General features: G+C 40.8%; 1 protein-coding gene across 1 annotated transcript in view; it reads right to left on the minus strand.

Annotated features, from left to right (window-relative positions):
* vps9d1 (VPS9 domain containing 1) overlaps nt 1-18,730 on the minus strand; it is a 43,266-nt gene that overhangs the window by 11,746 nt on the left and 12,790 nt on the right. Inside the window, exons 3-12 of the mRNA XM_048257493.1 lie at nt 15,983-16,177; nt 13,603-13,750; nt 11,607-11,718; nt 7,330-7,392; nt 6,875-6,927; nt 4,654-4,741; nt 4,443-4,528; nt 3,845-4,329; nt 3,598-3,727; nt 2,808-3,013 (exon numbers count right to left, since the gene is read on the minus strand). Of these exons, the coding sequence (XP_048113450.1) occupies nt 2,808-3,013; nt 3,598-3,727; nt 3,845-4,329; nt 4,443-4,528; nt 4,654-4,741; nt 6,875-6,927; nt 7,330-7,392; nt 11,607-11,718; nt 13,603-13,750; nt 15,983-16,177 (1,566 nt within the window). The remainder of the gene's footprint in view (nt 1-2,807; nt 3,014-3,597; nt 3,728-3,844; nt 4,330-4,442; nt 4,529-4,653; nt 4,742-6,874; nt 6,928-7,329; nt 7,393-11,606; nt 11,719-13,602; nt 13,751-15,982; nt 16,178-18,730) is intronic.

The following is an 18,730-nucleotide window of genomic DNA, read 5'->3' on the forward strand; positions in this document are numbered from 1 at the left end:
TGTGAGAGAGAAACAGTAGCCAACTCAATAGAGTAACAACACACACACACACACACACACCAGAGACTATCCAAGGTGAACTGACAAAAGCTGCACACACAAACATGGGTGACACTTCTAGACAACTGCAGTTGAATCAATTCATCCTCAATACTAGTGGTGGTCAGGGCAGCCATCTACCCACATCGCTGACAAAAATAGACTGACCAGACGTCAATTTAATCCATTCGATCATTAAAGACCTGTCAGAGTGGAACACTGGGACATGTTCATAGGATCCATGTGTCAAATCCACCACCTCCACACTTGCTTGCTTGCGGTTGTCCATCGAATCCAATGATGACGTTCACTTCTGCCTTTTAACGGTGAGTTTTCTGATAGCTGAGTAGTCCTATCCTGGATCCACAGGTTCTATTGCAGGTGGGGCATGTTAAACATGGTATTGGTGTTGCTGGCACTCATGGGTGTGTTCCTCCTGAGCCTTTGTTGTCTGTTGTCCTTTCCTCCTATAGTGCTTGGGTCCCATCTAGACATAACTGCAGCCAGATGTCAGCAGCCATGCTCTCCAGGTCCCCTGGTTTGATTTTGGTTTGGTTTTTTTCTTCTGGCCTCCAGCAGAACGCTGGCCCTGGTGTAGCTGGCCATATAGCACTCTGCGGGGCAGACGATTGTAGGGCATCCTTATCACATGCCCCCAACCAACGAAGTTGGTGCTGGGTGATAGTGGCCTCAATACTCTTGCAGCCTGTTCTGTTGAGGAGATCAGTGTGTGAGGCACTCTGTCACGCCAAGTAATTCCCAGGATGCGCTGGAGACGGCAGATGTGGAAGTGTTCCAGGGACTTGATGTGGCGGCTGTAAGTAACCCAGGCTTCACAGCTGTAGAGGAGGGTGGTGATGCAGGCCGCTTGGTAGACGATTTTTGATATTTTTGTGTTGAGATGAAGGTTCTTGTTCTGAAAAACCCGCCGCCGGAGTCTCCCAAAGGCAGCTGATGCTTGTTTGATTCTATTCTGTACCTCATTGTCAATACTATTGTCTTCAGAGATAATGCTCCCCAGGTATTTGAATGATGGAACAACAGACAGTGGGGCAAACTTAGTGGGGCATCCAATACGGTGGAGGACTTCCCACAAGAGATCTCTCTGCACAGTGTCAAAGGCTTTGGAGAGGTACACAAACGCCATAAACATCTTTATGTTGTTCCCTGCACTTTTCTTGGAGTTCTCGGGCTGTGAAGACCATGTCGACTGTGCTCCTGTTCTTTCTAAATCCGCACTGTGACTCCAGTAGCATAGACTCTGTGATGTCATTGATCAGCCTCTGTAGCATCACCTTGGCCAGGACCTTGCCTACCACTGCAAGAAGTGATATGGCCCTATGGTTTCCACAAATAGCCCCATCCCCTTTGCTTTTATATATGGTAACAATATTGGCATCTCTCCATTGCTGTGGGATGTTTTCATCGGCCCAAATCTAGGTGGTGTAACGGTGTAGTATTCTTGTGCAGAGATACCCTGCCTGTTTTAGCAGTTCTGCATGAATATTGTCAGAGCCAGGAGACTTGTTGTACTTCAGGGAGGGGATAGCGGACAGAACCTCCAGGAAGGTTGGAGGTTGGCTGAGTTTGTCAATAAGGGGAAATTCAGGCAGTTCATCCAGGATGGTATAGTCTGCATCAGAGTCCTGATTTAGTAAGGTGTTAAAATGTTCAGCTCACCTCTCCAGGATGCTATTCTGGTCTTTTAGGATTTTGAGCCCATCTGTTGTTTTCAGGGGGGTGATGCAGTGACTTATTAGGCCGTAGATGGATTTGACTGCATTGTAAAAGTTGTGCTGAAATCCAGACACATACACACACACACACACACACACACACTTTCCACTCCCTTTATATCAACAGACTGGCCAAAGCACCTTCATCAAGGCGTACAATGTATGACTGTGATTTGAATAACAAACACAAATCAAATACGACCATGATACTTTTCGAGAGGAATGATAACACTGTTTTAGAGCAGTAGTGGTACTGGATACGCTGTAGATCTACTTGCAGGGGGTTTTCCCTGCTCATTAACTGCAGATCCGTGATCACTGTTTAACAAGCCAAATCATGAAATTTCTCATGACTTGCGTCTTCTATAAATAAACTCGTACTATTTCTCTTTTCAACAAATCTACGTCTATGTAATCATCCTCAACAGTGCAGAAAGGGAGCAAGTAGAAAGGAGCATCTGTTTGGAAGAAGAAGCCGTAGTGCTTCAGCCTGGCCATCAAATCTAGCGGTAATGTCTGTTGCCTTATCGAGTGTCATCTGGTTATCCATCAGGTTACTGAATTGAGCCACTGAGTTTAGGAGATTTTGGTGGATTTTGGTGGCAGGTAAAAACTCCAGTACCCAGTTCAAAATTAGTCTTCTTCAGGTGATATTGCTAGCAACTATCAATTAGCCAATCTAAAGTGAACTCATTGTACAGCATAGGGAAGTTCCGACTTTCTGGGTGCCATACTAACGCCATCCTTTCCATAATCACCGTCCCAGCAGTAGACATATTAGGCTGTTTTTTTCATACATGGATAAGGCCTAGTCCTAGACTAAAAGCTTTTTTCAATGGAAATTAGATTTGTTTTTGTTTTTTTAATTCCAAATCTAGGTTTAATCCATATACGTGAGACTAGCCCATTGAGCTCACTTATGGAATGATGATTCTAACCCTAATATCCCAACCCTTTCCCATTAGCATATCCAAATCATTCCTGTCCCTGGGATGAGGTTTTACCAGAGGACTTAAGTCAGACTTGGCTTACCGATGCACTCCAGTTTCCTCTGGGGACAGCAGTCCCTGCACAACATCTTCAGTTCCTGCACTGCTGGCTCAAATGCATAGGCACCATTCAGCACAGATTGGTTACTGTGGAAGAGTTTTGATGGGACTCCAATGTCACCTGGTGACGCGTCTCGGTATAGCCTGGCGCTGATCTCGAAGGCCAGCTCTCGCTCGTGGTACACCTTTCTGTAGGCCACACAGAGACAAAACACAAGACCCAGAACTTTTAATGTTGCTGGCAGCCCCATTGCAAAACTACTACTCTAAGCACACCAAATAACAGTAAATACTAGCAGAAAGGAGATGGGGATCTTACCATAAATTACACTTTATGGAAATAGGAAGAGTAAGAGCAATATAACATCCATAGCACTGTTATAAAAATGCTTTGCTAGTGATTTCCCCCACAACAAGTCAAGAACTCCACCTAGTGTTAGCGTATGATGACTGCAGTTTCATAAAATGAGTATGGATGTTGTGAACTGACAAAAGCCATGGCACTATATCTATTTTACACTGAAAAAAGCAATAGCACCTCAGTCTGTTCATACATAATCGTCTCTGATCTCAGTCGGACCTAAAGACTATAGTTTCCCTCGGGGATTAATAAAGTATCGATCTATCTATCTATCTAGTTCAAAGTGCTCCTTTAGAATGAAACCTTATTTCTAGTCACTCAAACACAAATGCTGAGCAAGTGTACGGCAAAAGCTCTACTTTCCTTCAGTAGTTAATCTCAATGGAGGTCATCCTGAGCTCCTATACTTTACCTGAACAATGCGAGAAGGGGACTCCATAGTGGTGTGAAGAAAGCCTCTTCTATGCTGGCCACACATATGTCTTTGGCACTTGCAGTGTTGAGACATTCGAATGACAGCAAACATAACGATAACAGTCGATCTAAAACGAACAAGAAAGTGCTATTTACACAATGAACTATTTACAAAGTTCTGCAGAAAATTGTCACTGCAGTGATAAATTACAATGAGCAACAGTGCTCAGTGCACACACACACACCAATTGTATTGTGGATGTCCTTAACGATGGTCTTCAGGTGCTCCTTGAGGGCCCGCTCCTCCTGGTCCTGGATCTGAGAGTCGACTTCCCCATGCACGGGGTCAGAGGTCAAGTCCAGGTCAGTGCTCTGACCCCAGTCCAGCTGTGTCAGGAACTGCTCCAGGTCCTCGAAGGAGTTCTCCCGGTCAAGCGCGGTGTGGCCGTGAGGCTCGTCGCCGTCGGTCTCCTCGTAGTGGGTGCTGTGGTCGTGCGAGAGTGACACGGACAGCGACATGTCGGACAGCGAGTGGACGACGCCCGGCGTGCTACCGTGGGAGCTGTCCGGGTGCAGCAGCAGGCTATGGGCACTGCGTGAGGGCTTGATGGGGGTTCCATAGCCTGCCATGGGGCTTGGGGGGGCATACCTGCTGATGATGGGGTAGAGACGGTTGTACGTGCGGTATTGGAGCCGGTGGAGCAACATGACCACAGGATGGTCAGGGCAGCTGGAGAGGAGAAGAGATACATACAATTTTGTGAACTTATTCTAAGAAAAGTGAACAGTCTTGATATTATGATTCTTTGAGCTGTACATTAACTGTTACATTAAAGACATTACCTGAGCATGTAGTTGACGAGCCCAGAGACTAAGGCGGGATCTTCCGGATTCTTCTTCAGGTTTGCCTTCCACATCTTTGGCCAGTCCTTAGCGAAACAACGCACATGAATTAACCTACTACAGCACACTTCAACATGTCAGCAATATGAGAGCTGTAGCACACCATATTCTAGTTCTAAAGGTAACATCACCACACGGAAAAAAGACTTACATGATCTTGTTCATATTCAAGAATGTTAGCATACAGTAAGCGCTGTTCCCGGTCTTCTGCTGACATGATGCCGGACGAAGCAAACCTCCTACACACACAAAACATAAATAAACAGCTGTAAGAAAACTCCCATTAACAAACAACAAAACAAGACTGTTTTCAAACCAAAGGACAAACTGAAAGGACTGGGCTTAATGGTAATTCATTCTCTTTCTGGGAGGACCATTAAAGAGTTTATGGCTCATTTCTATGTGAATACAAACAGGATTGTTTCCCAATGCCACTCAAAACAACTACAGATTGCTAGCACCACCTGTTGTACAATGCATTTTACTGCAAGCAGTTTTGACAGCTACATGGGTAGTGCAGTCAAAGATTATACATAGGCGGAGCAAGATATTTCATCAGGAGCCACTTCCGGGAACCGGGATCGCACGAGGGGGGGTGGTCAAAATCCCCCTTTTATGCAGAGCAGAGGCAGCGACTGCTCCATTCAACTCTATGGCCCTAGCTCAGAATTTCACCACATATGTTAAGATCTTGGTTCTATAGAGTTAAAGGGGAACTTGGCAACTATTTCAATGTAATAAACCCGTTTAGAAATCATTTGGATGGTTAAATGACCTGTTCCGGTGAAAATGGGGACTTTTCCCACGGCCCCTAGCGTCCCCAGGCGGAAAACCAACCTTGCAACATTGAGACTACCGTCCCGGAAAGAGAAGTGAGAAACAAGAAACTTGTTTTAAATCGTGTTTCTTACCTTGTAAGATCCACATTGATCTGCCGAACTTATGCTAACCGTTTCGCTAACTTGTAAACAAATCCATGTGCTTTATCGTTACCTTTTTCCACAGTTTGAAATAGCCTAATGCACAATATCTCCAGCAGAGGGGGAAATACAGCTAATCCTGCCAAGTTTCCCTTTAAGTGGAATGTGAATTTTGGGCATGTTTTCATGATCCTCAAACCCTTCTGACCATTGACCATTGTGCACAAGCCAATACAATATTTCCACAAATTGTTCCCAAATATCTCCTCTTTAGAGCTAGCTCTAAAGCCATTCAGGCTCTAGAAAACACCTGCCCTAGACGCAATTTCAAGTGCCATTGGTAAAAAAAAAAAAAGTGTGTGTAATTAATTTATCAATACATTAATTTACTCCTGCACCGTTTCATCAATGCCCTTACACTGCCAACACCTAAAACTACTATATATTTTTATATTCCATAACCTGCCCATAAACCTGTGCAAAACCTGTGTGTGTGTGGTTGTGTGTGTGTGTGAAATTGTGTGTGTATTTGGAAAATAGCCCCACCCTTCACCCATACCTAGAGACTGGCATGGTTTTATTTCAGTTAGCCTAATAGCTGGTTTGATTTGCATTGAGATGATCTTATGGAAAGTGCCCCATGCCAATCTCTAGGTGTGGTGAAGGGTATGTGATTATGTGGGGCTATTTTAATTATTTTAATTCCAAAGGCCAAGGGAACTTTATCAGAATGCATAGTATCCTGGATTCATGAATGATTCATTCACTAAGAAAATTTGTGTCCATAAAGGTTTAGTTGTAGTGATTGTGACATGCAAAATTCACCTTTGTTATTAAGTGTGGTTCTACAAACCGTTCATATTAAACGCAGCACTTTGTTCTTTCTGTAGTTACTTCATGTAAGTATGACTGTTCAGGGATCGCGGTCCCTTTAAATGTTATGAATGTGTGATGACGTATAGCCCCATGCCTGTTTTGTTGCTGGACAGCGGCATTTTTATTCTCAGTGTTTTCTTCCTATGAAAATAAACGACACACACATTTGTGTGCTCAACATGAGAAATTGTCTTTTGCGATTTACTGCAATTTCCACATAGTCAACTTTAGCATGGGTTCTTAACATATGCACAGCACTGTATAATGTCTATTTATACTCTGTACATAGCCCTTTATCTAACTATATACACTGTTGTACATAATTAATCTCTATCGTCTACATAACTGCACAGAATACTGTACTCAACCTGCACTTTGGTATTTAATGCTTCTTTTGCACTTCTGGTTGGATGTCAACTGCATTTCATTGGCTCTGTACCTGAACTCTGCTTAATGGCAATAAAGTTGAATCTAATCTAATCTAATCTAATCACTCTAGTCTAAGTGAAGAAGTCTCGAAGTGAAGCAAAACAAAAATATCTAGTAGAATACTACAGGTTTGTGGCGAGTGTCTACCTATTGGCCTCCTCCTGAAGCCGCAGTCTTCGCTCCTCCATCTTCCTCTGGAGCTGTGAAGTTGAGGAAACTATTCAACTATTTTACTATAACTGTTAACTGTTACTGTCTTGACTAGTGTATTCATGAATTACAGGTGAGCTCTCAGGACAAGCACAGACCCACTTAATACCGCTCACTTACTCACAAAAAACTGTTGCTTCATGAGCCAGACTGCATATGAGAAAGATATCTACAGTGGTGATTTAGTTAAATAGGCTGTTCCTCTCTGACCCCCTTCACCCATGTTACAAGACAAAGGCCAGACCAAACAGACATAGCTTTTCTAACAAATAAACATCCCAAAATCCACTGTATAATATAGGGCTGGCAGCATGTCACAGTTGAAGTTTGCCTGTGTTTAAAGTGTGTATTGAGAGACAGCAACGTCTCTCGAATCCCGTGATAAAGGATACAGCATCTTGTCTGGCTTTGGCGATGATGAGGTTTTCCATCATTTGCCGCTGGAGGGAGAGGGTCTGCGTTTAAAAAGAAAAACGTTTAATGAAATCAAAATATGAGAAACAGAATTCACCCATTATTTTGTCTAACATAACGCCTTTCTGTGTATTGTGATCAGATCTCGATAGACTACAGTAAATGACAGGCTACTACCTAAAAGTCTACACTCCACAACCCCAAACAAAAGTGTCCTAGTTTATTCCAGATATAGGACTAGGCTACTGACCGATCCCAACTTCGGTAAAGTTAGACAGAAATTGGCAGATTCGCAAGATTCACGTTTTGCGGTTCAATAAATCATAGGAGAAACGTTTTCATTGCATAATAGAGAGCTCCATCTAACCGTAGTAAGGTAGACAACAAGCTACAACCCGGTTTTCATTCGAAAGAACCGTGTACATATGTGGATAAATAAAACGCATCCCTGTGAGCATTTTGCTTTCAGCCGAGCATCTAGGGACCATCTACAAAGTGCAAAACCGAAAGTGGATACAAATACATTTAAATAGCTTCACTGTTATTGAGCCTAGTGCTTCCAAAATCATAGCACACAGCTAGTGCTTCCCTAGCAACACACTACACCTGGCAATTAGCCCATTTCACAAGATGGGGCCGCTGTGTAAATCAACTTCCTGTGGAACAGCACAGTCCCATAGACAGCAAAAGAAAAATCCACAGGAAAGACAAAAGCAGGAAGATGTTTTACCCTGCCAATTAAGGCATCATTAACATCAACGAGGCCAGACACCTGGACACTGTGAAATAGGCTTATTACGGGAAAAACGGACTCTCCCTATTTATAATATATTTTTATTGGGGGTAAAATTCAATAGCTGTCATTGAGCCTAGTGCTTCCAAAATCACAACACACATCTAAGGCCTCACTAGCAACATATTACACCAGCTAATTATGGAAAAACAGACTCACCCTATTTAATCTATGTTTAATGGTTGAAAAATTCAATAGCTTCACTGTTATTGAGCCTAGTACTTCCAAAATCACAACACACATCTAGGGCCTCACTAGCAACAGACTACACCTGCTTTTTTGGAAAATTATGCTCAGCCTATTTATAATATATTTGTATTGGGGATAAAATTCAATAGCTTCACACTCATTGAGCCTAGTGCTTCCAAAATCACAACACACATATAGGGCCTCCCCATTAACATTCTACACCTGCTTGTTTTGGGAAATTATGCTCAGTCTATTTTTAATGATTTTGTATTGCAGAATAAATTCAATACCTTCCCTCATTGAATATAGTGCCTCAAAAATCACTCCACAAATCTAGGGTCTCCCTAGGAACATACTACACCTCGTAGTATGGCAAGATCTAGCTCTGTCTATTTTTCATGATTTATTTCAGAGGAAAATGTCAATGGCTTCACTGTTATTGAGTCTAGCGCTTCCACAATCCTTCTACACATCAAGGGTCTCCCTACGGTTGTACTACACACATCTACAGTCTCTTTATTGTGATAGCTCAGCTCTAACATGCCAGGTCTGTCTTTCTCCCTGGATGGCCTTGCTGCTTGCCTTGATTTTTTCTTCAATAAAGATTAATGAAAGACAGGCTGATCAAGAATTTCCCAAAGTAGTAGGTGTAGCAGATAGGGAGACTCTAGATGTCTGGAGTGACTTTGGAAGTGCAAAACTCGAATAGTCATTTTTCAAATAAAAATATATTATAAATAGGGCGAGTCCGTTTTTCCACAATTAGCTGGTGTAGTATGTTGCTAGTGAGGCCCTAGATGTGTGTTGTGATTTTGGAAGCACTAGGCTCAATGACAATGAAGCTATTGAATTTTACCCCCATTAAAAAATATATTATAAATAGGGCGAGTCCATTTTTCCATAATTAGCTGCTGTAGTAGCCTATGTTGCTTGGGAGGCCCTAGATGTGTGTTATGATTTTGGAAGCTGCAGGCTTAATAACAGTGAAGCTATTTAATTTTCCCCCCATACAAATATATATTATGAAAAGGGTAAGTAATTTTTTCCCCCTAAATAGCAGGTGTAGTCTGTTGCTAGTGAGGCCCTAGATGTGTGTTGTGATTTTGGAAGCACTAGGCTCAATGACAATGAAGCTATTGAATTTGTCAACCATTAAAAATAGATTATAAATAGGGTGAGTCCGTTTTTTTCCATAATTAGCTGGTGTAGTATATTGCTAGTGAGGCCCTCGCGGAAGCGGAGCGCATACACGCTGCTCGCATGCACTTGCTTGTCTGGTGTAGCCAATGGAAACATATCTTTGCAAAAGTTCTGTGGCCATTCCATGTTCGTCAAATACGGTTCTTGCATGATTGTTCAAGGACTGAAAAACAATTGCTTTAGCTCACAGGCCTTTTCTCCTCCGTAGGCTACTGCCGTATAATAGCGCTGAAAATTTTGTGGCATGCATGACTGAGCAGGACTGTGCATGACCTTTTTTGTCAGATCATGGAAAGATTTCAGGTGTGCAATAACTTTAAAATGAGTTTTCATATGTTAGGGTGGTATGGGCGATTACTATTGAAATGTTAAAACCGAATTGTCCACTGAAATCAGGACTTAAACAACCCCTGAATTCATAATGGTGGGTGGGTATAAATTGGGTACAAATTGTAACCCAAATTATTAATTGCACAAAAATATTGTTTTTTTGTAAAAAAAAAAAATTGGATTAGATTCCCCATGCTAATTTAAAAGTAAAAATCACATAGGCCTATTATTTAGGAGGACTACCCTCGCAAAAAATATGGGTATGTTTGTTTCAAATGAGTAGCCCTCCATATGATTTCGGGTCTTCAGGTAGCCCTCATTCCCAAAAAGGTTGGAGACCCCTGGTCTACACGGTTCTCTCGGATATAAACCGGGTTGTAGCTTGTTACCTTGTCTACCTTGCTACGGTTAGATAGTAGAGCTCTCTATTATGCAATGAAAACGTTTCTCCTATGATTTATTGAACAGCAAAACGCGAATCTTGCGAATCTGCCAATTTCTGTCTAACTTTACCGAAGTCCGATACCATGGAGGCTGGCTTATCTATGCCAGTTCTCAGAATTGTAGATTTTACGCAATAGCCAATTTAGCTGCTTTGATCCTTGAGCGCAAAGTGTACAAGTGACCCTCAACATTAGTAAACACAAACAATTTACAACAATTTTCCAGTTTGCTGACAAATTAAGCATTAGTCACATCTTCACCGACGGCCTAGTCATATAAACCGAACCAACTGAATTACTGTCACACACACACACCACCATAAAGTAATTCAAAAAACAGCCTCTACCTTAAGAAATGTCTTAAGTTTCTTCCATTGAGACCGGAGGTCCATCTTGCTTTCCCGACGTCGGTGAAACATTTTTGGCAACACGAACAAAATAGATAACTCTACAGGCTCCGGGTTCTATTTCAGACTGGCAAATTGTGTTGGCTAAAAGGTGAATATGTGCATTCATTAAGGCAGTGTCGATTAGGGGCCTGTATCGAAATACAACGCTCAAACGTAAATGTAAAATCGTATTGTTAGGCTAAACTTCCAAGCGTCTGTCCCCCAAACTTACTTCACTCCAAACATTTAACATTTAGAATCTGACTCACAACAGTGTCCTAACTCCAAGTGAACACGCTTTGGGTTACTTGCCACTCACTCACATAGCCTAATCATTCTTCCGACAAATCGACCCGCGAGAAAGCGATCACCTGGTCAAGAGATGAGACATGCGCAAAAACGAAACACATTTAGCCGCCCACAACATAAGCAAGAGGCTGTCGGCCCACTGGGGGCAGATCCGGGCAGATCTGGCGGTCCGCTTCCATTTTGCTCATTGGTTCTCTGGTGGCCCGCTGGCGGGTTGCAGACAAAAGGGCCAGTAGGCTAGGCCTATTTTGCCACTATTGGTCTGAAATCTTTTTAATTTGTTCAGTTGTACTCCATACATTATTTTAATATCATTTCGTGTATTTTCTTAATATTCATGACAAGTTAAATTTAAAGAGACGGTGGTCCAACGGCGGCATAGGCCTACCGCGGTCTGCCAATCTGGGTTGGGATATTTAGGTGGTTGCGAAATTGATAGCGCGAAATGTGTAACTTCCTCTTATTAGGCCTACTGTTGTGATATCTGCGCATAGTTTGCCTCCTCCACCGCAATCTTTTAAAATTGTAACACAATTTTGTTCGCAACTAGGCTACAGCTCGGCCAAAATACGCGCAAACACACACAGCGTGAAATATCTTACCAATGATGTTTTCTGCGTTGCCTGTCCTGGAGTAAGTCTAGCCATTCGAGCCTCATAGTTTGCTTTCAACTTCTCATTCAGACGAGATGCCTCCTCAATTGGGGTGAGTTCCCTGATATCCCACAGAAATAGTAAGCATCATTATGCGTCTTCAAAATAGCCACAGGGCACAGATGAATGGCTCAGAGATGGGAATGACATCGAGCATTGAACAGCCAGCAACATCTCTTCTACCCAAAAATGTGTGTGGTGACAATGATGTAATATGTTTTAGATGCTACTTGTGCCAAAGAACACCTTTAGTCTACTTCTGAATGATAAATGAAAAAGTGAAAATATCTCTGTGCAGCTTGACAAAGAAAATTTGAAAAATCGACAAAGGCAAAAGTAGGCTATATTTACTAGGTGGATCATTATATCAGACACTTAAGATATTAATTATTTGTGTATTTTGTGACTTTTAACCATAGGCTATACATGCTGTTAAATGTAACTATTATATTAAATCAAGACTATACTAATTTGACAACATGAATGATATACAGTACAGGCCAAAAGTTTGGACACACCTTCTCATTTCAATGTGTTTTCTTTATTTTCATGACTATTTACATTGTAGATTCTCACTGAAGGCATCAAAACTATGAATGAATGCAAAGTTATTTGGTCCACTGATGAATATTTGTCAAGTTATGGCTTGCTGAATGTGGTATTAAATTAAAAAACAAATAGCAACTTTGAAGAAACTAGAATATAAGACATGTTTTCAGTTATTTCACACTTTTTTGTTAAGTACATAATTCCCCATGTGTTCATTAATAGTTTTGATGAATCTACAATGTAAATAGTCAAATAAAGGAAACACAGTGAATGAGCAGGTGTGTCCAAACGTTTGGCCTGTACTGTCAATCATCTCAGAGAGCCAATTTAGCCATTTAGGAAACAGTGATCAGCATTTCCTGTCGCCTCAAGGCCGTAACATGCTCCTGTGTCTGTCTAGCGCACAAAGCATGTGACGAGAATTGAGTCATCAACGCACATGTAGTCCAGTCATTTTAAGCCAAAATAGGGGTCAAGGTTGAACAAATTGCAACACAAGCAAATTTAACTGATTTTGAATCCTCAATATGTCCTGTGTAAGGGAAAAAAAGCCCTAAGAATCCCCGAGGGGAAAGTTTCAAAAAGACCCAAATATACCCTATTCATGCTTCTATTTAGTATTTTCCTCACGTGAATAGGGGAAAAAAATTAACCTTCACATATCACCATGAAAATTACTGAGTTGATTACTTACATCAAGACAAACAAAAAATGTATTATAAGTTTTTTTAAAAAATTTTGTTAACATGGGCAAACAGGGCATAATGTAATTACGTATAGTTAATTTGTATAAATAGCACAACGGAGCTAATAGTCCAGGCAAAGGTCTGACCCAAAACTAATTGCAACAGAATTTATTTTCACATTTTTATATTTCAATTGGTGATCTTTACACCATAGTAAAAGACCACTGATGAATATTTGTCAAGTTATGGCTTGCTGAATGTGGTATTAAATTAAAAAACAAATAGCAACTTTGAAGAAACTAGAATATAAGACATGTTCAGACATGTTCAGTTATTTCAAACTTTTTTGTTAAGTAAATAATTCCACATGTGTTCATTAATAGTTTTGATGAATCTACAATGTAAATAATCAAATAAAGGAAACACAGTGAATGAGAAGGTGTGTCCAAACGTTTGGCCTGTACTGTTAATCATCTCAGAGAGCCAATTTAGCCATTCAGGAAACAGTGATCAGCATTTCCTGTCGCCTCAAGGCCGTAACATGCTCCTGTGTCTGTCTAGCGCACGAAGCTGACAAGAATTGAGTCATCAACACACATGTAATGTGGGGGGTTTCATGTGCTTCCCAACAATTGGGACTGTGCGTCAATGACACACACAAATGTACACAGAGTACCACTTGCTTAAGTCACCACTGATTTCTGACTTACTTTCTGTCTGGGTTCTCCACTGTCTGCAGCCTCTGGAAGATCTCAGGGGGTAGAAAGGGGGAGGCCGTCCCCTCTCCCTCTGATAGGACACGCCGGTGCCTGAGACGAATTCTAGCGTTTGGTCTGCTATGGACATCTAACTCTATGTCTGCATCATTGATGGTAAAAAAGACAATAAAAAGCCCGTTTGAACACATGCGTGACACTATAATTAAGCCCTGTGTACCTATTTGACCTGATTAAACATTTCTACTTGTCACCTGTGGGTCACAAGATGGACAACCTGATTAAATCACTAATCTGTTCAGCAACAAATATAGCCAAATACCACCCCTGAATACTCTTCTAAGAGTCCCATGACAGGTCCAGAGTTCAGAGATACTCTAGGGTGGTTTCTTCTAGACCTTTGGCAATTGAATTGCAATGGCCGCTTCATATAGACCCTGAAATATAGCCGCGGCTGAAATTTTTGGTACCCTTCTATGGATAAATTCAATCTGTCTTTCAAATTATTTGAAACTGCTAAAAGTATCAGCATTCATCATTGCTCATTCCATGTTTAATGCAAATTAGATTATGTTGATTCTTCATTCAAATTAGACAATGTTGATTCTTCATTCAATAGAATATGTTGTTGCATAACCTTTAAAGGCAATAACTTCCAACAAACACTTTCTGTAGCTGAATGAGATTCCTGTATCTGTCAACAGGTAGCAACAGGTAGCCTACTCTTCCTGAGCAAACTACTCCTGCCATCTCAGGTTTAGACAGATGTTCAATGAGATTTAGGTCTGGACTCATAGGGGACTTCAGAATAGTCCACTGTTTGTTCCTTAATCCTTGACCTGTGACTGAGACTGAGTTTTCTGACACTGAGATATACAGTATGTTTCGCTTCAGGATGCCTTCTAGTCTTGTGATTTCATTGTGGCCTGCAGAGTCTCAAGGCCCCCAGCCCAGATGCAGCAAAGCTACACCAAAACATAACCAAGCCTCCTCAATTTTTCAAAATAGGTACAGGTATGGTGTTCTTTTCTTGGTCTTAATTTTTTTGGTCTGTGAACATAGAGCTGATGTCACTTACTGAAAAGCTCCAGTTTTGTCTCATCAGTCCGAAGGACCTTTCTCCAGAAGGATTGTGACTTTTTGCATTTTAGCCAGTTCTAGTCTGGCTTAAAAAAATGTTTTTCCTTTCAACAGTGGAGTTCTTCAAGAAGTCCACTATTGTCCAAAAATAACAGATGGTGTGACACAGATGGTGTGACACTGATGTACCTTCACCTTGAGTTCACCTTGGAAGTTCTCTTTGACTCTGTGTCTTCCAATTTGCACTATCGTTCTAGCTGGGTGTAGCCAGACTCAAATTATCATTACAATTTGGTAATATGCAATTTGGATTTGATTATGGTGCGTATTTCAACCTAGCCTGAAAGCCAGCCCAAATTTACACTGCCCACATTTGAGGATGTCAAATGCCTTCGTCGCTGTCTTTTAAAGTTATTGCACTGTCAATATTTTGTATAACAGATGCGATAGCAGAATCTAACCATCTCTCTTCTGCCAACCAAATCGACTCAAGCTCTCTGTGGACATGGATGACTGCTAGCTACACTGCAGCTCATCTTTCCTCCATCATATAAAGCCCGCCCAAATGATTTGATTGGCCTGAACACATCTTAACAGGCATAGACACTTTTCAATGATTTTGTGGGCAGGATAAATTCAGGTTGGATTCCAGGCTACTCTCCCTCTGTTCAGTCTAGGGTCAATTTTCCTCTGGCAGCCCCATCCAGCGAGGTTGGTCACAGTCCCATGCGCCTTACATGTGCAACTGTAATCACTGAAACATCAAGCTGCTTGGTGATGTTCTGATTTTACCATATTGTCTATAATTGTCTTTCTGATCCCCTCAGGTAGCTATTTCCTTTGATTTCTCTGGTCCATGTTTATTTGGTGTACACAATGATACCAAACTGCAGAGTGACTACTTTTCTCCATCTAAATAGGCTAAATGACTGAATACAAGATAAAATACATCTGTAATACTAATAAAGGGGAGTTCATTTTAAACATCACTGTAATCCAATATGTCGTCATCTTTTTAAAATTATCTCTTTTCAAACATTACTCTATTTAATACCAAAGTCATACAGCTATACAGGACAAATTCAGCCTGTATAATAGATCTACTTAATAGAACATAACACACATTCCTTTTAATATGCTATCCTTTTAAATGGCTGTGGTTTTTATATTTTTACATATTTTTTCCAAGTTTGCCATTGTATTGTTATATTTATAGGATAGATAGATAGATAGATAGATAGATAGATACTTTATTGATCCCCAAGGGGAAATTCAAACTTGAAATTAGCGTTACCTGTCTTCTCAGGTGCAGCTGGCGTAGTGTTGGCCACAACTGGGGGAAGGCTGGAAGAGGTTGTCTGGTCGGGCAAAGATGTGTAGGACGGTGGTGGAGGTTCCTTTTGTTTTGCAGTAAATGACTTGATTCTTTCCAGACACTGTTCAGCCAACTTTATCATCTTATCCACTTCCATGCTTCCCATTTCATCCTCTATAATTGGAAGGGGAAATTAAGAGAGCGGAAATAATCCATAACTGGGAAAATTACACTGGTTGAGAACCAAAGATAAAGTCAGGTGGTGTATGCCTGTTTCCTATTACTGTACATACAGAGAAGCATGGGAATATGAGTACTGAACATTGTTGAAGAAATATCTAATATCATCAAAGTTTCCTGTGTTTACCCCAGAGTACTGAAAGTGTTGTGAATCAGCCTCATTTCTGTAAATGTACATACTGCGTACTTCTTATGGTCATCTGTGATTTTTGTACCCATGTGTACCCTGTGTGTGTCTTTGGTCTGTATGCAAGCATCCTTTGTTTATCCTTGAATTCAATGAAAGCCAGTCTAGGCCTTTTGCCTATCACCAGGTGTGAAATGTTAATGTTTGTAGAACAGCATGTGTCCAGGCCTCTGAGGAACTTCCCAGGAAAGGGGGTAGTTTTAATTAAAAGACAATAGAAGCTGACCAGACCTGATGAAGGCCTAATCCTCATCCTCCCTTTCTATTGCATATTCAAACTGGGTTGTACCTAGAGGTCACTCCTTCTTTTGTTTGTAACATAAAGTTAGTACACTATTTCAGAGAAGTCAGAGAATACTGAGAATCTGGTGAAATCCATGATGGGGTGAAACAAACATGTACTTCTCTCCCTTGAGGGCCACTGGCCCCTTATTGAAAAGAATAAAGCCTGGATCCTGATCTTGCATCGTCCTGATTGAGTCTTAAGAGAAATATGGTAGTAAAAATATACTATCAGTACCCAAAGGAGATCAATTTTGATATCACTGTGGCATTTCGTCTGTACACTAAATAATAATGAAAAACATTAAGACAATTGACCGATTCTTAGCCCTGCCCATTGAACGCAAATAACCCTTAGCTGTTCTAAAATCAGTGTAATCTAAAGACTCGAGTGGCTTATTGCTTTTCTAAAACGGTTACTGCATATATCTGGCAAGATTTCATAAAATAGAGGCACAGCAACAAGAAATGTGACAATGTATTCATAGATAATCATTCTTCCACCAAGAAATATAATCGAGACGCAGCTACTTTAACTTTTGTATCAAGAACGAAATGCGCTCAAGGTGTATGTTTATGCTGGATTTTACAACGGCATGGAACGCGATTCAGCAAATCATAATCAAGGACTGGAACTATCCGTTTTAGAAGCTTAGTGAGAGAGCGAGAGGTGAGAGAGCGATCACAGATCAATAGACAAAAGTGGGAAGCCTCATCTCTTGTTGGTCAACTCTGGTAATTAGTCCATGGGCCAGACCAGATACCGGTACCATCTGGGTGGGCAAATTCTAGTTGTGATTTTTTTTATACCTACACATCCCTAGTTTATGTTTTGATATGATGCTTAAATTTCACTGCTTGTTCTATAATTTCAATTTCAACTCTGAACTGAAATCAATGAGATTTTTTTTTCATGAATGTGCACTCTTGATATCATTGGCTTTTACGTGCTGATAAGGATAGTGACTGCCCACCTAGACTAGTTATATAACTTGATCGATTCAAGTGTGTTTGAAGGATGCCAGAGTGTCTTGTTTATAAACAGAGGTATTCTTTGGTCCTGGGACACTTTAAGTAATGGAACTAGAGATGTTTAGATGGAGATGTTGGTTCATCACAGATCCATATGACTGCTCCCACATCATGTTATTACCTTGCTTTTGATGGTTCTCCCAAGCCCTGCCTAGTTCGGTCAAACATTTAGTCCTTGGGCCAAAGACCCAAAATATAGCATACCGGTACCATCTGGGTGGGCAAATTCTAGTTGTGATTTTTTTTTATACCTACACATCCTTAGTTTATGTTTTGATTTGATAGACCTCTGAGATTTGTAGCTTTTTAGTGGTTATCACCTAATGAAGTAAACCACCCTCTAATATAAATCGCATTTTAGATGCCTGGTGCATATCCTGGTTGAAGCCATGGTTAAGACACTTGTCAGTGTTGTATAATATTGTGTTATTGGTATCATCTTAAAGAGTACATCCTAAGCTTTCATTTAAGCACATTGGTGAAGCCCTCTGGCAAACACAGGTCACTGGAGCTCTCTGAACCCTCAAAAACACAACATTTTCCACAATTTCCGCCTAAACTATACACTTTCTTTATGCCCTGTGGCATCAGAGAATATTACAGATACAAAAGACAGAAACTGAAATACTCTCTGGACTCCAAGGATTCTGGAAATGTATGTAAGTACATGTATGTAATTGTGTTTCTATTGTCATGCCAAGTGTACATGAGTGTAAATGTAACATTTTGGCTACAGCTCCATCAGGTAGCCTATGTAAAGTAGCTGGGTCATCCTTAGCATGGAAAAAAAGTTGTGCACACACAAATAGAACTATTGTTATTAAAATGTTCATTTAGGTCTATATTTTATTGTTTGTAACTGATCTGATTGAATTTGATGGAGAATCACTCTTCACATCATAAATATTGTGTAACCATACAGAAACAACATTTTTTACATGGCAATATTATACATATTTTTAGGGCCCTGTTTTCCAACCTGGTGC

This window comes from Alosa alosa, chromosome 11, assembly GCF_017589495.1.
Source record: "Alosa alosa isolate M-15738 ecotype Scorff River chromosome 11, AALO_Geno_1.1, whole genome shotgun sequence".
Classification (NCBI taxonomy): Eukaryota; Metazoa; Chordata; class Actinopteri; order Clupeiformes; family Clupeidae; genus Alosa; species Alosa alosa.